This window comes from Echinops telfairi, unplaced genomic scaffold (assembly GCF_000313985.2).
Source record: "Echinops telfairi isolate 266 unplaced genomic scaffold, ASM31398v2 ScPeMD7_7465;HRSCAF=8503, whole genome shotgun sequence".
In the NCBI taxonomy this organism is placed as follows: domain Eukaryota; kingdom Metazoa; phylum Chordata; class Mammalia; order Afrosoricida; family Tenrecidae; genus Echinops; species Echinops telfairi.
This window is the reverse complement of record NW_022111365.1, coordinates 6,664,552-6,678,099: the sequence shown is the minus strand read 5'-3', so window position 1 is coordinate 6,678,099 and position 13,548 is coordinate 6,664,552. Positions and strand designations below refer to the sequence as shown.

At 48.9% G+C, this 13,548-nt stretch overlaps 1 protein-coding gene across 3 annotated transcripts in view; it reads left to right on the top strand.

Annotated features, from left to right (window-relative positions):
• Nucleotides 1-10,475, top strand: part of SLC37A2 (solute carrier family 37 member 2) — a 31,109-nt gene extending 20,634 nt beyond the window's left edge. For 2 of the 3 annotated variants that reach the window (XM_045283657.1, XM_004714183.2), the window contains exons 7-18: nt 634-800; nt 1,312-1,349; nt 1,622-1,774; nt 2,121-2,211; nt 5,505-5,567; nt 5,881-5,966; nt 6,463-6,511; nt 6,727-6,800; nt 7,071-7,149; nt 7,288-7,385; nt 7,614-7,678; nt 9,404-10,475. In XM_045283657.1, coding sequence (XP_045139592.1) covers nt 634-800; nt 1,312-1,349; nt 1,622-1,774; nt 2,121-2,211; nt 5,505-5,567; nt 5,881-5,966; nt 6,463-6,511; nt 6,727-6,800; nt 7,071-7,149; nt 7,288-7,385; nt 7,614-7,678; nt 9,404-9,419 — 979 coding nt within the window. In that variant the 3' untranslated portion in view covers nt 9,420-10,475. The remainder of the gene's footprint in view (nt 1-633; nt 801-1,311; nt 1,350-1,621; nt 1,775-2,120; nt 2,212-5,504; nt 5,568-5,880; nt 5,967-6,462; nt 6,512-6,726; nt 6,801-7,070; nt 7,150-7,287; nt 7,386-7,613; nt 7,679-9,403) is intronic. The other variant, XR_006679420.1, reaches the window with a different exon arrangement.
• The last annotated feature ends 3,073 nt before the right edge of the window (nt 10,476-13,548 follow it).

Below are 13,548 nucleotides of genomic sequence, written 5' to 3'. Positions count from 1 at the left end.
TGTATGGATTGTGATAGTTGTACAAGCCCCCAATAAAATGATTTTTAAAAATTGGAAATAAACTACTGGATAAATTATTTTGATCTTGTGATTAGCTTATGATACCTAGAATTGAATTATAAATAATTGTTTAAGGTTTAATATTTAAATTTTATCTGGTAGAAATGTGTCATTTATCTGGTAGAAATATGTCATTTATGATAAATGTGTCATTCACATTCTGTGATTATACAGATTCAAAAGAGAAAAAATAAATGTCTCTCAACATTGCCAAATGTCCCCTGGTTGTTGTTGGTGGTTGTAGGGGTGGCATTGTAGCCACAAGTTGAGGACCATGCCTTTAGTGTAAGATCAGTGGGCAGAAGAAAGGAAAGGGGGTGGAATATCCCCTGTCCACAGTGTTGTGAGCACCTTGTTCGGGGAGCCCTGTGTGCTGCTTGCTGGGGAGGAGGTTGGGAACAGAGAAGACATGAGAAGGACCCCAGGCCTTGTTGCAGTGCTCACAGACTTGGCTTATGCCTTTGGGGCTTTAGAAGTCAGTCTGTGGTGCCTGAGGGACGCTGGTGGCAGCCATCTCTCCGGGCTTGTCCGAGGCCGATGCTGTAGACTGCATCCTCTTTTCTTCCCCTCTAGGCGAGGATTCATCATGGGCATCTGGAATTCCCACACATCCATGGGCAACATTCTGGGTTCCCTGATTGCGGGCATCTGGGTGAATGAACAGTGGGGCTTGTCCTTTGCTGTCCCAGGTGTCATCACTGCTGCCATGGGTATCGTCACGTTCCTCTTTCTCATTGAATGTGAGTACACATACCGCTCCTGGATCCCCCCTTCTCAACGACACCATAGTTGAGCCTCCCAGTTCCTCTCCCTGGCTCTGGGAGAAGGCAGCGGAATACAGTACAAAGATCACAGTTACGGCTTTAGATAACTAGCTTTGAACAAACCACTAAGCCTCTCTGAGCTGATGGTTTTTGATAGTTAAATGAAATAATGTGGTCAAACTGCTTGGTCCATAGTAGGTGCTCAGCAAATATTGGTCCTATCTGAAAGATGCGAGGAGTACGGAGCCGAAGGTACATTCTTGGAGTATAGAATCTTTTATAATTAGTAGGTAGCTGTTCTCACCCGCATTCTGACACTGTGTAGGTAAGAAAATAGAGGCTCAATAGAGTCCATTTTTAGGAGAACACAGCCTAGAAAGCTAGGCGGTGCAGTGGTCATACGGGGTGCTGGCTGCCAAACCAGCACGACCCAGGGCAGGGTGAGGGCCCCCTCTGCCAGGAAGCTCCTGACAGGGTTTTCTTTCAGACCCAGAAGATGTGGACTGCATCCCTCCTCAACACCATGTGAGTGTAAGCTTTCCCCGGTTCCTCTCGCCCTCTTGCTCCTTCCAAAGGGGATGGCCCCAAAGACAGATGGGGAGTTGGGAGATGGAACTCTGAACTTACAGTGACTTCTCAGGCCTCATAATAGACCTTTTGATTGACTGCCTCACAACCCAACATGTCTTCAGAAGGGCAGCCCAGCCCAGACCTACTTCTCTCACACAGACTGGGCCTCCAGCTGGTGGGAGGGGGCCTACAGCCATGCTCCACTACCAGGGCTCATTTCTTCTCAGCATGGTGCAGGTGAGGACCAGGTCAACCCTGAGGACCCTGTGAACGATCCCTACTCAGACAAGGACAGCAGCCTGGAGACTGCTGCCACGAGCTCCAAGGGACCAAGCGCCCAGCCTGCTGCCATCAGCTTCCTTGGGGCCCTGAGGATCCCGGTGAGGAGTGTGGGAACAGCAGCCAGAGAGAGGCTTTCCGGAGTCTGAGGTTGGACAACAGGATGGGGGCAGTGGAGGGATTTGGGTCTTTCAGGATTTCTTTACCAGAGATGCTCAGGGTAGGTAATGGCTGGGGAGGTGATCTGGAAGGCTTGCCGTGAAGGAGGCTTGCCTTGCATTGCAGTATCGGGTACGTAGCTTTCATGGAGACTGCCTGTGTATTGGAAGTTGCTTTGTGCAGTAGGGGATTAGAATTACTGGGTTGTGCTGATCCATCCTTCGGGGCCATCACTGGGGCAAGGAAATTTTGGACCCTTTCCATTTTGCCGTCTGGTTTGCCCCCTAGGGTGTGATAGAGTTCTCTTTGTGTTTGCTGTTCGCCAAGCTGGTCAGTTACACATTCCTCTACTGGCTCCCCCTCTACATCGTCAATGTGGGTAAGTACAGGCCAGAGACGAAATGCGAGAAAGGACTTCTGGTGGGAGCAACTGTCGTGATGGTGGCTCTGACTCCAGTGTGTGGGCAGGATGTCTACTGAACCGCTAGTAGAGGAGTTAGTCTAGAGCAATGGTTCTCAACCTTTCTAATGCCGCAACCTTTTAATAGAGTTCCTCATGTGGTGGTGAACCCCCAACCATAAAATTATTTTCATTGTTACTTCATCACTGTAACTTTGCTACTGTTATGAATCGTAATATAAATATCTAGTATGCAGGATGCATTTTCATTGCTACAAATTGAACATAATTAAAGTATAGTGATTTATCACAAAACGATATGTAATTATAGATTGTGAAATATTTATTTCTAATGATAAATAAATGAAATGTTGCCTTGAAGCGTGGTGTAGCATGGCTAACAGTCTTCACGCCGGGTACTCATATGTGGGCATATCTGCATGTGGGTAGACCCACCTGGAGATGGATAGAGGAGCAGTGTCTCGGTTCCTAAGACCATCAAAAATATGTGTTTTCCAACGGTCTTAGGTGACCCCTGTGAAAGGGTCGTTCGACCCCCAAAAGGGTCATGACCCACAGGTTGAGAACCACTGGTCTAGGATCAAAGATTTGGGAAAAACAAAACCAAACAAACAAACAAAAAATGGGGATCTCAACCAGTAGAATCCTGGGAGATTTCAATTCTCAGCCAGTTCACCTCATGCAAAGTGCCACCTGTCTGTCACAGGGGGCTTCTTATCTGGTGCTACCTGCTAGATAGGTTTCAGCAGAGATTCCAGATCAGGAAAAAATGAGAAAGACCTGGTGATCTACTTCTGAAAGTCCGCCAGGAAAAACCCCAGGGATCACGACCATCCAATGTGCAACCCATCATGGGGGTAATTCGGCATTTTACATGTTGTATTGCGACACTGTGAGTGGGAAGTTCTGACAACAGCTCACAACGGCAACAAATCCTGTGCACTGGCCCCTGGACTCTGATTCCGCTTACACACACACACACACACACACACACACACACACACACCCTCCCCCGCCCCGGACATGAATGGGACTGGGAACTGAGCACTCGGTTCTATAATATCCCTCTCTAACCTTTAGTCTCACCTCCTGGTCTAAAGGAAACCTCCTTCTAGGCTCCTTGGTGGTTTGGGGATTAGGTGCTAGAAAATATTTGGTTTTTTGATACTTTGGGAATTCTTTGAGCTACCCCACTCCCTATTACCAAGCTCCCTATTACCAAGTGCTCTTTTCCCAAGGGGCTGCTACGAGCCTCAGGACATTGGTCCCTTTTTGCCTGGATCTGCCCAACTTTCTGAGTGTCTGTCCCACTTCTGCTGCCTCTGTTCTGGCCCGAGATGCCCAGATGAGGAGAGGTCACTCTTGTGTTTGAAAAATAATGTTTAATGTCCCTCAGGCTTTTCTCTTAAGGCAAGTCTACCAAGTACTGACACCTGCCCTTACCTCCAGCCTCCCAAACCTCAAAGCTCTGTCAAGCCTAAAGACTTCACATCCATGGCTATTGGAGGGTCAGGCTGCCGGTCACACTGAACATACTCTGAACAGGATGCTGTGGTGATGAGTCATGACCACATCTCACGCTTAACTTGCTGCATAACTGCATCTCTGCTGACTTCAGAGTATGAGTCAACTTGGGGGGGCGAGGCTACAATTTTGGAGCACTGCTTTATATAACCCTAGATCCATGTCCTAGGACAGGGGTTGAGAACTTCACTTTGCTGCCAAGGGCCATTGGATATTTATACCATCATTTGGGAGCCATACAAATTATCAACTTAAAACTTAGCGTGCTATATTCGATCCAACATTTCATTAACTAAACGCTAATGTGATGAGTAGAATTGCTTCTTTGATGAGGCAGGCATGTGACATTAGCCAGCATTGATGATTTCCCAGGCCTCGTACAGCCTGTAGGCTATAAGTTCCCCATTCCTGGCCTAGGACCTGAAGGCCCTATTTCTTTCATGTCTTTGTCTATTGACAGAGATCTGAAATGGATGTAAAGTAGGGTGACCAGATTTAAAGCAGGACACCGTTGACCAGGGGCCGGAGCGGGGCGGGTTTCTTGATAAAAAATTTGGTCTATATGGACCAAATAGACCGTTCCCTAGCTTGTTGTGCATTCTTTCCAAAAATCGGGGCTTTTAAAAAATGCCAAAAATCGGAACTGTCCCACAAAAAGCGGGACGTCTGGTCATCATAATGTAAAGACCTCCCGAGGGTGGAAGGCTGCTACTAGGTCAGAAGCAGAGCAGGAAAAATGGCTGGTGTAAGGCTCTGGGAGGGGAGAGGTTAATGGGAAAAGTTCTCTTGTCTGGGGAAAAAATGGTCAAGGACTGCGGTGCTCTTAGTGGCTGGATCCTGTGCTTCCAGGGGGAAAGGTTATTCTAAGACCAAGTTCATCTTGCAAAAGAGGAGGGCAGTGCTGGACCAGAAGCTAGAATGGCCTCTGGTCCGACACTCCACAAACTTCCTATGTGACCCGAGCCAGTCACATTCCCACTGGTCCTCTCCTGCTCCCTCTGAGAAGAAGGGTGAAACTGGATTACATGCTCTGAAAGGAACCTTCTGGCCTGGATGTTTGCTCCAAGCCGCAGGTCTGACTACAGTCTCTCTGCCCTTTCTTTTTTTAAAGTCATTTTATTGGGGGCTCGTACAACTCTTTTTTTTTTCTTGCTTGCTTTGTTCTTTATTTTCCTAATCATTTTATTAGGGGCTCATACAACTCTTATCACAACCCATACATACATCAATTGTGTAAAGCGCATTTGTACATTCATTGCCCTCATCATTCTCAAAATAGTCCCTCTCCACTTAAGCCCCTGGCATTAGGACCTCATTTCCCCCCCTCCCCCCCCCATGAGCCCTTGATAATGTATAAATTATTATTTTGTCATATCTTGCCCTGTCCGACGTCTCCCTTCACCCGCTTTTCTGTTGTCCATCCCCCAGGGAGGAGGTCACATATAGTTCCTTGTAATCGGTTCCCTCTTTCCAACCCACTCTCCCTCTACCCTCCCAGTATCGCCACTCACACCACTGGTCCTGGAGGGATCATCCACCCTGGATTCCCTGGATTTCCAGTTCCTATCTGTACCAGTGTACATCCTCTGGTCTAGCTAGACTTGCAAGGTAGAATTCGTGTCATGATAGTGGGAGCGGGGAGGAAACATTTAGGACCTCGAGGAAAGTTGTATGTTTCATCGTTGCTACCTCACACCCTGACTGGCTCCTCTGTACATTTTCCACAGCTCATTTTAATGCCAAGCAGGCCGGGGACCTCTCCACACTCTTCGATGTTGGTGGTATCATAGGTGAGGCTTTTCCCTGCTTTGAAAGCATCCCCTGCACCGCCCCCCCATCTATTGTTATGAGGTACAGAAAGAAGGGACAGGTTCAAGAAGACTCACCTGGGCCGGTGGTGCCAGCGAGAAGGGCGGGACTGACTTTCTTCTCAATTCTGGTCCTGCTAGGCTTGGTGGTGACAAGAACATTGTTTGTGGGGGAAGCTGGAGAGCAAGAAGCTCTACTAGATCTCGAGGCCCGGGCCCAGGCCCAGGCGGGTGAGGGTTAGGGGGATAGGAGGAAACTCGGGGTTCACAGAAAATGAGAGGAAGTGTGTTCCAGGTGGCATCGTGGCTGGACTCATCTCTGACTACACCAACGGCAGAGCAACCACGTGCTGCAGCATGCTCATCTTGGCTGCCCCCATGGTGCGTACGGCTTTCGGGACAAAATGTGTACGTGTCTGTGTGCCTGAACCCAGTGTGCACCTGCTCATGGAAACCCAGACTTGTCTCCTCGAAGGTGTGCGCATTCGTTTGCACATCAGGGGAGAAGGGAGGGGTCATCAATCAGAGGAGCAGGCACCTGGTAAAGAGAACCAGACAGTTTGGGTAAGGGATGATTGACTCTTTGGCTTTGGTCGAACGGAGGGAGACCAGCTGCTGAAGTTCTTAACCAAGAAAAGGATATGACATTAAGGCTATAATGAGAAAAGATGTTTTGGGGAAAAGAAAAAAACAACACCCCAAATAACATTGCATCTTAGACCCTCCATCTTGGGGACGTCTAAGCGGTTTGGATAGGAGAGCAAAGGGAACAAGGTGGCCTTTGCGGTGCCAAGGCAGAAGAGGGCTGTTCCACGCCTGGGGAGGGCCGTCCTTGGCAGAGCGCGATTGTGACTGCCTGTCTGCTCCCTACTCTCAGATGTTCCTGTATAACCACATTGGCCAGAAGGGGATAACCAGCTCTGTAGGTGAGGAAAGGACTTCGGGTTTTGCAAGGCCACAGGGAGGGTTCTCCTCGCCTCTACCTTTTGAGGCTCCATGGTCCCTTGGAAGGCGGGTTGAGGACCAGGGGGAGGGACTGGAAAGCAGAGGCTCTCAAAACCTGAAGCCTGAGAGAGCTTGCTTGCTTTGGGGTGGAGGCGAGTGGTGACTTCTCATGATACCTGGACTGTCTCTGCCCCAGTCATGCTGATTGTCTGTGGGGCCCTGGTCAATGGCCCCTATGCACTCATCACTACTGCTGTCTCTGCCGACCTGGTAAGCTGGGCCTCTTCCCAGGGATGGGGTGGGGTTAGAGGTCAAGGTTTCTGTCTCCGGGACCCATCATCTCTCCTATCCTGCTCTTGCCCCATTCTCTGCAAGGCAGCCTGCAGAAGCTGGACTCAAAAAGCCTTTCAGAAGCCATCTCAGGCCCCTTCTTCCCTCTCAACCTCAAGCCCCAGTGATTTCCTTTACCCAGTGTGCCCTGCTTTAGTCCCAGCCCTGCCCAAGGCTGTTGTTCAGCTGGACCCCCTCTGTTCTCCCCAGGGCACTCACCAGAGTCTGAAGGGCAATGCCAAGGCACTCTCCACCGTCTCAGCCATCATCGACGGCACTGGCTCTATAGGTCTGTGACCCTTGCACCTGGCTCCTGACAGCCAAACCTGAGTCTTGCCCGCAGAAGACTCCTGGGCATGCTCCCCTTCTAAGGACAGGGAGAGCTGCGGGCCTCCTTTAACCCAACTCATGGCTTCTGTCACTACAGGTGCAGCCCTAGGGCCTCTGCTTGCTGGGCTTATCTCCCCCACGGGCTGGAACAATGTCTTCTACATGCTCATCTCTGCTGATGTCCTGGCTTGTCTGGTAGGAGTTCTTCTTTGGAAAGGGTACTGAGGGGTTAGAACCCTAGAGGCCCCAGGGATTGGCCATAGCCATTCTGTGGCTAGAAGAGCAGCTAGTCTTTGCTTAGAACCATTTTCCCTCCCAGGAGGTTGCCCTTCCAAAGGAAACTGTGTGCCTATCCCTAACACTGGGGACTGTGTGCTAGCTGCTAGAGATGCCTTCTCTTCCCTCCGTGCTTCTTCCCCACAGTTACTCTGCCGTTTAGTGTACAAGGAGATCCTGGCATGGAAGGCATCCCTGAGCGGTGGCAGAGGGTGAGTCTCCCCAGTAGTTGAAGGCCCGTTCTCCTACCCTCCCTTCCAGCGGAAGCCAAAACCACTGCTCAGCTCCCCTGATCCCATTCTGAGACTGGGGCCAGCCCAGATTGCAGGGGCTGAACCTGGCCCTGGAAGTGCTGTCTGGATAGCCTGCCCCCTTCTGGCCCACTAACCTGTCCTCCCTTGTCCTCTGTGTGTCTCCATAGCTCTAGTCTGGCCCTAACCCACCCGCGATAGTATTTTCCTCAAGTCCCATGACTTTTGTGAGTATTGCCTTTAAGTCAGTGGCTATTAGCTCATTAGAACGAGGCCTGCATGCAAATATTCAGACCTTTAGTGTGATCTCTCTTTCTTATGCTTGGTGGTCAGTTTCAAGGACTTTCAGCCTTGAGCATGGTGCTTGGGAAGTTACCTAAGGGGTCTGAGATGCCACAGAGATTGGCAACCTCCCTCCCTTAGGACTCCATCCTTCAGGACAGAGGAGGCAGAAGCTAGGGAAACTGTTTTTCCACTGAACTCAGATTGTGAGGTGCAAGGACCTCCTGAAGTTCAGAAATCGAGGTCATCTGCCCACTCTGCTTGGGGTATGCAGAAGAAAACAAATATCAATCAAAGCCTTCGAACCAAATTCTAATGAAGCATCAGTGCCCAGCCTGGTGTGCTCGCTGCTCTGGGTCCGGTGGTGGTGGGCATGGAGGGATGCTCCGAATAACTTAGTGCAGAGGCAGGGGCTGCTTCGCTGCAGGGGGTGGCTGCAAACCCCAATTTCAATGGGCTTTCTGGCTCTCCTGCGAAGCAAAAGTCTCTTGCTAATGAGAAAGGTGGACGGACCTGGGTGGCATCACAAATGTAAGGAAGATCCTCCTGAGGTTGTGGTGACCAACACGCTATGTGGGAAGCACTTTCCTGTAAGGGAGGTACCTCACAGGCTCTCCAAGAGAGCACTTGAGAGCAGGAGGCTTTACTAGTGGCTACTTGGCCTTCCCTGGACGAGGGGCCACAGTCGAAACAGAGTGAGCCTATTTCTTCTACCTATGTTTCTTTGAAGGACCATTAGGAGGGCCAAACATGAAGCAGAAAGGTGAAAAGAGCGCATTTCAGAAGTGACTAAGAATTAAGTCAAACTTCGAATATATTTCATTAATTAAGCAATCTTGAAAGGAAGTATTCTTATTCTCCTTTAGAGATGAGGTTGAGAAGCCATGGAATATGCCTAAGGCCTTCAGCTCTTTCTCCTGGAAGAACTGAGATTTGAATCCACGTGAATGGAGGGTTATTTGTTGTTCTCCCTGCTGCTCCTGTCTAAAGCAGGTCCTCCTCTCCGGAGCGGCCACCGTGGGCAGAGCACTGGGCTTGGAACCAGCCATCCCTGGGAAATCCTGACTTCTCTGCTCACTCTCATCTACAATACCTTGGGCAGGTCCCCCAGTGTCTCTGACCTCTTTATGTATAAGACGGGGTTACTTATCTTAAGCCCCTGACAATGTTGAACTGAGGCTGAGGTGAAAAGGGATGTGTGCTATTGCTTTCATAGCTGACAAATGTGGGAAAAACATCATAAGATTAATGTTATTCTAGCTCCCCTGTCAAGAGGGGAAAGGAAGCCCAATTATAGAGGACAGATGAAAGGCAATTAAGGGACCCTAGGAATCTGCCTTCCTGCAATTTGGGTAGGAGCTTACTAACTTCAGTCTGTTCTATTCCCCTTCTCTTCTCACACAGGTATAAAGAAATCTGAAGACCTTGCTGAAGAGACGCATGAGGACTCCCTGGGGCCCCCGAAAGGGCTTCTTATGGGGGAAAAGTGGATACTTCCACAGATGGGTGAGGCAAAGCCTCTTGATTCAATACCAGCTAGGCTGGCCCAGCTCCACCCAGTGGGTGGCTAAGAGTTTAGAAGACTCTCTGTAAGAAGGGGACTGCTAAGCATGAAGAAATGGAAGATTAAAGACCTTGCTCCCTGGGCGCTGCAAGCAAAAGGCCTGGGGCTCAGAGCTAAATGCCGTGCCCATCTTGCTCAGACTCTTTCCTGTACAGCTTCCAAGACAGAAGGCAGAGGCTCTATGTGGCCAAGGACTGAAAGCAGTGGAGCTCTTCTTCCAAGTTAAATTTAAATAGCATGCCATCAATCGGCCACGTTAGTGACAGGTGGGTATCTTGTCCTGCTTCAGGCACTTGGCCGCCTTTCCCTGCTTTCCTCTCTACCAGGCTTCCCCAGATGGATGTTCTTTAGCCCGTCACCGGGCCCTCTTTATGACTCCTTTATCTACTGTGATTGAAGTATTATTGGTTGTATCCTTCAGGGTCAGAAACAGGGGGAAGCAAGGCAGCAGCCTAGCGAATAAAATGGAAAGAGGCTCTCACGCTCAGGCATGTGCACATGCTCACCCCACACTTTCCTGACCATGGCAAGGAGGACCTCCACTGCCTCACCCTGAGCTCAGCCTTCTGGAGTCAGTGCTGTGCAGAGAGGATGCTGATGAGGAAATTCAAGTGATTCTTGAGTGACCACCATGTGCCAGCTTTGCTCTAGAAGTAGAAAACAGGTATAGAGATAGGCCGTTCCCTGAGCCAGGGTGACAAAACTGGCAAATCAAGAAAGAAAGGTTACATGTGCCCTTGTTTTGAGCTGTCTGTAGTCCCTGTTTCCTAGCTCACGGTCCTGATGCACTTACTCTGAAAATATTTATTCTGTAAACTCCAAGACCTGGATTGATACCTGCCAAGTTGGCTCTTGGTGTTACGCCTGACCCTTCAAGTTGTGTCCCAGCACAATACAGATGTCCATTCTCCAGCTGTGCCTATGCGCTTCCTTGTCAGGGCTGATACCGCAGCGGCAAGCTGGGCTGATACACGTTCATGGGTGTGATGTTCCTGGACCACACTGTCGGTGTGCTCGGGCTGATTTATCATTGGTGTTCACAGAGGGGATGCTTATGTTCATGCGATATAACACAAACTGGGAACTTAAAGCCTCATATAAGATACATCCATTACATTAACTAGGAAATGCGGGCCGATGTGCGAACAGAATATAAATCCAACAGGGATGTGGGTTGTACACACTCTCAGAGTAACAAATAGATTGGTCTCATATTGCTTGATATTCTTACTAAGGCCTCCAACCTCACAGAATTAAGAGCCATAATGCAGAGTTTTATATTCAGCTCTAATGGAGACTCTCATGACCAGGAAGAGCACACGGATGTCTTCACTTCGGTGAGACGATCTCAGGAGAACCTGTGTTAGTTACGTGAGCCACTAGATGGTGACACAATCCCACGATAGAGCCCAGTGTAGGCCTGTGCTCCTGTCAGTCTATTTCCGGGAAGGGAGGCAGAGGCTTCTTAGACTATCCATTTGCTGCCGCAGACAGGTCGGCCTTGCAGGCATGGGGCATTGTTCCTCCTGTGGCTCTTTTGATGTCTCCTCTTCCCTGCTTCTACCAATTACGAGTTTTAAGCTGCTTTTTTTCAATCTAGAAGATGATGGTAAACATACCTACCTCATTCAGTGTCAAGGGAAGCAAACGAGTGTTAAGCACATCCCTGCCCTTGGGGACCTTATCTAGTTAGGGGAATAGACGAGCACGAAAATGCTTAAAAACAATACACTACAGAGAAATACTGACTCATGCTGGGAGGCTGAAACCATTCCCTGATCCATCGACGAAGGTTGTGGAAGAAGGTGGCTCAACTGCTTAGCCCAAACGAACACAACCAAACTACTGCCATCAAATCGATTCTGACTCAGTGACCTTACAGAACTGCCCCTTTCAGGAGGACAAAGCTTACCTTTCTCCCCACTGCGTACCAAGTCCCTAATCTGTTAGCCATTATCTGTTGCCACTGAGCCTTCCAACGCACAATGGCCCTTATCTCAAACTCCCGGCTCTCGAGTTGACTGCAGCTCACAGCACCCTGTGGGACAGAGTAGAACTGCCCCTGTGGGTCCTGAGACTGTACATCTTTGCTGGAGTAGACAGCCTCGTGATTCTCCTGTGGAGACACTGGTCGACTTGCAGCGCTGAGCTTATCGGTTGCAGTTCAATTTTGTAACCCAGGAAGCCACTAGGGGTCATGAGTGGGGTCTTATAGGACATTAGAACTACTCCCTGGAATTTCTGATGCAGACTTTTATAGAAGCAGACCACTTTCTCTTCTCTTCCACAAAGCAGCTGGTGGATTTAGGCCACCGACTTAGTTAGCAGCCCCGGCCTCCTCCATGCCATTACCCCAGCCGAAACCATACTCACCGCCAGCTAATCAATGCCAACTCGGAACAACTCGACTACCTCGCTCCTGCAGCACCTCTGATGGACCTGGCAGGTAGCAGTCCAACACTTAGCCAATGGAGCCACCAGGGCTCCTGAAGGAGACACACGCCTCTTCACACCAGCACATACATGTGATGACAGAGATATGCAAAAAGATATTGTGGAAGTTGAAACCTGACTTTTCGAGTGAGGACTTGGGCCTTGGATAGGAAAACGTTGGAGAATCTCTAACCGAAGGATAGGGAAACCCAGCCCTGAGATCTGTCCTTTTGCATTTATCTCCCAAATCCCTGCCCCACTTCAGCCCTTGGCATGGACGGATTAATTACCAGGGAGCCTGGTACCTGCCTTCTCTCTGGACCTTAGCATTCACACGGGGCGAACACAGGAACATTATATTAATTGGTTATTCATTTAATTTAACTCCGCATTTGGTCCCAATTAAGCCTAAAGTGTTCTTCCTTACAGATGCCACAATGGCACTTGTAATTAAAAAGTAATAACTCGTAGCATTTCTCGTTTAGAGGCCTATTGGGAAGCTAGGTCTGTGAGTGGGGAGGAAAAGGAACGAGAAGAAAGGGAAAGAAGCTATTGGTAGCCCTCAGCACTCAGGGTATCGGAGAAGGAGGGAAGCGAATTCTTACCACATCATGGAGAGGCCCTGTGAATTGGTGAGTGGTACCAAGATAAAGATCAAGGAATGAGACAGACTGGATGGAAGTTTTCAAAAGTGGCCCTTAGGGTTGAAGGAATGGGCCATATGTTTCATGGCAAGCAGAATAATGGCCCCCAAAGATGTCCACACCCTAATTCCTAAAATTTGTGCAACTTGGATGGAGGATTTTAAGATAAGACATTATCCTGGATTGTCAGTGTGGGTCCAATTTAACCACGGTGTTGCTTACAATGAAAGGGAGGCAGAAGTGTCAGATTATGAAGGTGCTGCACTTCTGGCTTCCTACCTAAAAGAGAATATATGCCTAGAACTGTGGGCAGGCTTTAGAAGTTAGAAAGTGCAAGGAACTAGCTTTCAAAGTCTTGAGGTTAGATGTATGACGCCCACCTTCAGACATCCGACTTCTTTCAAGAGACATGTGTTGGTTCTCCTGGAAATCCATCATCATGTCACTCTTCTTCGTCAATAACATAATTCAAATATAGTTCTTCTGGTTTTGTCTTTAAATTAATCATGCCCCACAAATTTAGTGGCTTAGAAGCACACACAGTTGTTGACGTAGTTCTGGCAGTCAGATGTCGTGAAAGAAGTACACTGGAGATGCTCCTCGGACTCACGGGTGGTGAGACTTCATCTCATCCTCTCACACCGAGGTTGTCCCCGGTCCACCTGCGGGCCAAAGCAGTCATTGTGGAGAAAGAATTTAAGTAACATCCACTGGACATTTGATAATTGTAGTAATAGTGTCCTTAATCTAGCCAATGGTGTAGATTGCAAAGTACTATTGAGAAAAGGTAAATATACAAACGTTGTTGTTGTAAATATACATATTGAGTCGATTCCAAGTCATGGTGACCCTGTGTGCAACAGAACAGAAGAGCGCCTGGTCCTATGCCCTCCTCACGTATGTTTTTA